The sequence below is a fragment of the Petaurus breviceps genome, unplaced genomic scaffold (assembly GCF_028583685.1).
Source record: "Petaurus breviceps papuanus isolate PSGF00001 unplaced genomic scaffold, PetGlider_PUasm1.0 88421, whole genome shotgun sequence".
NCBI lineage: Eukaryota > Metazoa > Chordata > Mammalia > Diprotodontia > Petauridae > Petaurus > Petaurus breviceps.
The window spans coordinates 1-5,291 of NW_027186921.1; the positions used below are offsets into that span (position 1 = coordinate 1).

Genomic DNA, 5,291 nt, shown 5'->3' on the forward strand with positions numbered 1-5,291 from the left:
TTATAATTGTGATGGTGGAAGTTATTAATATAGTTGTCATTGTCGTTATTTTGTTGTCTTCATCATTCCTGTGGGTTTTACTATTGTTTTGATCATTATTACCATTCTTAACATTTTGTGTTTATCATCATCAAGGTTGCCGTATTTATTATCATTGTGATGGTCATATTGATCGTTCTGTGGCCATTTTGGTGCTAGTGATGGTTATAATTGCTGCTGTCATCATTGTGGTTGTTGTCTTTGCTGAATCTTCCCAGAGGAGGTGAAGTGCACAGATTCACTAAGTTCCTCTGCATATAAAAGCCAATACTCTGTGACAGAGGTTTTTAACCTTTTTTGTGTCATGGAGCGCTGTGGAGCTTGGGTGAAGCCTACAGACCCTTTCTGGTAATTTTTAAAATATCCATAATTGAAGAAAATGCTAAATTTCAGTTAGTTTAGTGAAAATAAAGATGTATTTTTTTTTCACCAGCAAAGTTCACAGACTTCCCTAAAATCTATCCATGGTTCTTAAAGGGTCTTAAACTTCAGATTAAGAATCCTGTTCTATGTAGATCTGAGATCCTGGAGCACATTGCTTCTATTGGACAACTTAAGACAATTCTGAAGTAGAAAACTATGAACTGGGTTACATAAATACATTCATTGGGTCCTTTTCCTCCTATTCTTTACCCTGGTACAGTACTATTGAATTTGTAGGATATTCCATAAATATCCTATTCCAATGCTTCATTATTACTTGAAAATCATCCTGAGTTCCTAAAGCTATTCTATCACAGTGGAAGCTCTTGAAGTCTCTTCCTGGTTGGAAAGGCTTGAAGTAAGGTTGTATTATTGTATCTGCTTAATGGAAACATGATGACCAAAGTGTGAAGAAAGAGGGCTCTAATGGAAGGAGTTCTGTACCTGGAGTCAGAGGTCCCTGGTTCAAATCCCAGCTCTGCTATGTATTCCCCTGTGTAACTTTGGGCAATTAATACATCTAATGTCTCTGATCCTAGTTTTCTTATCTGTAAAATCAGGATATTCCACCAGCTGTTCGCTAAGGTCCTTCTAGTTATAAAAAAATAATTATATTCATAGCCTTATATAATCCCATATCCATCAACACTTTCTCTCCCCTGAAATTCTCTGGTATTGAAACAAAACATATCATCTGTTTGAATGTTATTTTCTCCAGGACACTGTAAGTTCCTTCAGATAAGGGATCAGGTTTCATGTGTGTCTTTATATTCCCAGGGTCACACAGTAGGCACTTAGTAAATATTTGCTGAATTGACTTGACTATAAATGAAAACAAAAGACCCACAGGAACCTCAGTTAAATTAAAAGATGATCCTCCATAAAGAAGCAATGTTGGCTTCATCTCACACCCAAGTGCAAGAGGAAATATTATCTAAAGGATATATGATCAGTTGGGCAACTCAGTACCCAGTGCAGCAATAAATCAACTTAAACAGACCTTGAGGTACATTAGTTTTCCATAAGAATATATAGAAAGGAATGTAAGATAGGTGTAATGTGGATTAATGTTACACAGTCAAGGAAAAGAAGGCTCACTGACCCGTTGGAGCCATGTAACAGATATGATATTTTTCCCACAAAGGGGGGGGGGAATTTGAACCTCTATGAAGGAAGTATCTTCTTATGCTCCAAAGAAGGATGATTTGGATCCAAAGGTCACCCCAGAAAATAGATTAGTGTTATTGATCAGAGGAAGAAGAGACTAGTGGTGGTTGGCAAATCCCTGCCAGGGCAGACATATGTCATCCTGATGTGAACAGTGGGGAGGTAAGCTTGCCTATGAAATGGAGATAATATTTGTACCACATCCCCTCTCAGAATTCCTCCGATGAAGGTGACTTGTAAATCTTCAAGTACCACCTCCGTGTGACGTTTGGATAAATTTAATCAAACTCCAGAAAGAAAACCCTCAGTCACCAACCTAGTGGCCAAGTGAAGCCAAGCAATGCCATACATCATTAAACTGCTTTGAATTTGCCAATATCAGCTTGCTTTCCCTTCTGAATTTTAATAAAAGGATCACAGTACATTTCATCAGCAAAAACTAAATTAATATACAAAGTAACATTTTATCACTTACAGATCTTGCAGCAGCCTTCATTTGTTATTGTTATAATACCTTCATTCTAGGAGGGAAAAAGGAAATAATCATCTAAACACCAGAGTGTGGACAAGTCACAATAATCTAAAAGGAGAAACTTTCATGATAGGTGTTAAGAAAACTTACAATTTCCATGTTTTAGTGAAAAAGGAAATTCTGGAAAAGGGGGAACTATGAGGTCTGGTAAAAGAAACTATATTTCTTTTATAAAATAAGATATTTGAACTAGATTATCTCTAAAATTCATGTAAGCCTTAAATTTTATCAGTGATAAATCCAAATATCCAAATGTTTCTTGAATTTATGTGTGAATGTTGAATGGAAATATTTAATTAACCATAATCTAGATTAACTATGATCCTGCAAATATACTGACATGTTTCCTTAATAATAAATATTGACTTTTAATAGTTTTAAATTAAGTACAAACCTTTTTGCATTCAGTCTCATTAAAAGGAGGACAGACAACACTGTAGCCCAGAATCACTGCCCCTGTATCTGTCCTTATGCATTCATATGTACTGCAGTTAAATACCCATGAACTTCCTTCCTGGAAAACAAAAAGTTATAGCATTAATTAAATAACTCAAATTAGTGAACTTTTCAAAAGGAATAGTCCTGTTTTCATTCCTCCTTGGTGAAGAATCAGATCAAAATCAAGATTTTTTAAAATAGAAACTATCACTGAAGTTTCATTGGATCTCAGTGCTATTATATTTTTTTATATCTTTTGAGTCATTATAAATCATAAAAAGTAATGTTCAATTAATGTAGCTTTAAATGTAACCAAAAGTACAAATATGAAATGTAAGACTAGAAAGGGAATAAAAAAAGTCAAGGGACAGTAAGCTCTTCCTCAGTAAATCTGAATGGGTATATGACAAAATGTAACTTCAATAAAATAATCTGGGGGCAGCTAGGTGGCTCAGTAAGTAAAGCACTGGCCCTGGAGTCAGGAGGACCTGGGTTTGGATCCAGCCTCAGACATTTAACACACACATACAAAAAAAAAAAAAAAACTAGCCATGTAACCTTGGGCAAGTTACTTAATCCCAACTGCCCTCCAAAAGGCAATATAATAATAATAATAATAATAATAATAACCTGGACATATCATCACAGTTAACTTTGCAAGAAGTGAAACATACCAGAACCCTCAAAGGCCAAACTAAAATATGTTATCACTGATAAATTCATAAATTGTTTTGCCTAAAGTTTACTGTTGTTCCTGGGTCTGAAATAAATACTGTCTTTTCTATTCCTTCAAGTTCCCCACAAAACCAAAACTATTCCTCAAATTGTAACACTTACATTTCCATTCAACCTTATGCTATATTAAGTAGTGAACAATGCAAACCACTTTATCTCAAGACAGTCATTGAAATTCTGATTTCTGGGTTATGTCAATAGCCAGTAACAAATTGCAGATGTACATACATATCTGTTAACTCCCATGATCATTTCTGAGGCTCAGAGAGATTTACATGATTGGCCCATGGTCACACAACTAGTAAATGTAAAAGGGAACATTTTAACTCGTCTTCATGACTTCAAATCCAGAATGCAGACTGATTCAGTTCAGCGAGCCTTTACTGAGCACAAGACACTGGTATTGATACAAAGGATGCAAAAACAAAACATTATATTCCCTACCTTCTTGGAGCTAGTCGATCTCCTACTTTGACATGAGTTCTGAATATTGATTTTCTTTTATTTAGACCACGTCCCATTGAAGGACCATTAAGAATTCTTTAGAGGTCATCACACACAAAAAATCTTTTAAAGAACTCTTGTTCCAAATCTCATCCATGTCTCAAATAATATGGAATTTTGGTAATAAGGTAGCCAATAGCATAGTAACATCTTTGATATTCAGACATCTATAATAACAAGTTGCTTCTTCCTAATATGTTTATAATACCTACACAAATCCCATATATATTTATAAGTAGAATTTAAGACTTAATACCTCATATATAAATGTTTCATTTTCAACCTTGAAACTACAGGACACATTCTTGCAGGTACCACAACAATCAAAATCGCTGGTAGAAGGAACATATACTTGGTGCTGTGTAAAATAATAAAACAGTAAAGTAAATATCAAATAAGCCATGAAAACATTAAGTGTGTACATGTACATACACACACACACATACAGAGCCTGATGCCAATTAGTATGAATAATGAATCCTGTGAAGTGATTGCATATACTTTAGTTTACACTATTCGAAGTTGTGTTTATGTAAAGCATGGTCATTGACTCCAGTCTAATAAAATTATATGGTGTAATTTTGAATAATGTGACTACTTCAGGAGATTCATTATTTACAATACTACCCCTGCTGCCACTTTTAAAACAAATAAAATTAAACAGTCCTGGTAAGTATTTTTCCAACATAGAATAAATAAAATGTGAGAACCAGGGACCTTGGCATCTAATCCTACTCTCTCATAATTACATACTTTCCTATGGCAGGTAGACATTGCCAAGGTTGCATCAAATTAATTAAAATCATGATCAATTTTGAGTAGTGTTATTAGGGATGGGTTCAGTGTCAACCTTGGTATATAACAATAATGGTACATCCAGCTTCCTGAATGTCCTGAGGGTCTACAGAAAGATAAGCTTTATGAATCCAGAGGCTTACCTTTTACACATATCACCATACAGCAGACAGTGAAAATTTGCTTTAGGTCTATCATACAAAAAATAATAGTCTATCTTAATTGTTAAAACTCCAGTCAATCAAAAGTCTTTGACCTCTAAAACAGTCACTATTTCAAACAACTGCAGATTACATCCTGAGATTCCATTCAGGTGCTCTCAAATAAGATAATATATGAAAAGCACTTTGAAAATTTTTAAATGGCATTTAAAAGTAGGCTATTACCAGAACCTTTTCTTTACAGAATTCTTACCACTTCACATTCTTTTGAACAATTCACTACAGAAATATTCATGGCATGATAGCCTGTACTGTTATCCTTTTCTTCCAAGCATCCTATTGGATAACAATAATCTTCTTCCAAATATTTTATCATGGACTCTCCAGGATTCAAGACATTTACTTCTTGAAACACACACACATTATCCTTTTCTAAAAAAGAAAAAAAATAGAAAGAAAGGAAGGAAGGAAGGAAGGAAGGAAGGAAGGAAGGAAGG

The 5,291-nt window shown here is 34.4% G+C and overlaps 1 protein-coding gene across 1 annotated transcript in view; it reads right to left on the reverse strand.

Annotated features, from left to right (window-relative positions):
* Nucleotides 1–2,555: 2,555 nt before the first annotated feature.
* Nucleotides 2,556–5,291, reverse strand: part of LOC138176396 (otogelin-like protein) — a gene marked incomplete at its 3' end in the record, with an annotated part of 15,821 nt that continues 13,085 nt past the window's right edge. Inside the window, exons 5-7 of the mRNA XM_069107193.1 lie at nucleotides 5,048–5,226; nucleotides 4,095–4,196; nucleotides 2,556–2,675 (exon numbers count right to left, since the gene is read on the reverse strand). Of these exons, the coding sequence (XP_068963294.1) occupies nucleotides 2,556–2,675; nucleotides 4,095–4,196; nucleotides 5,048–5,226 (401 nt within the window). The remainder of the gene's footprint in view (nucleotides 2,676–4,094; nucleotides 4,197–5,047; nucleotides 5,227–5,291) is intronic.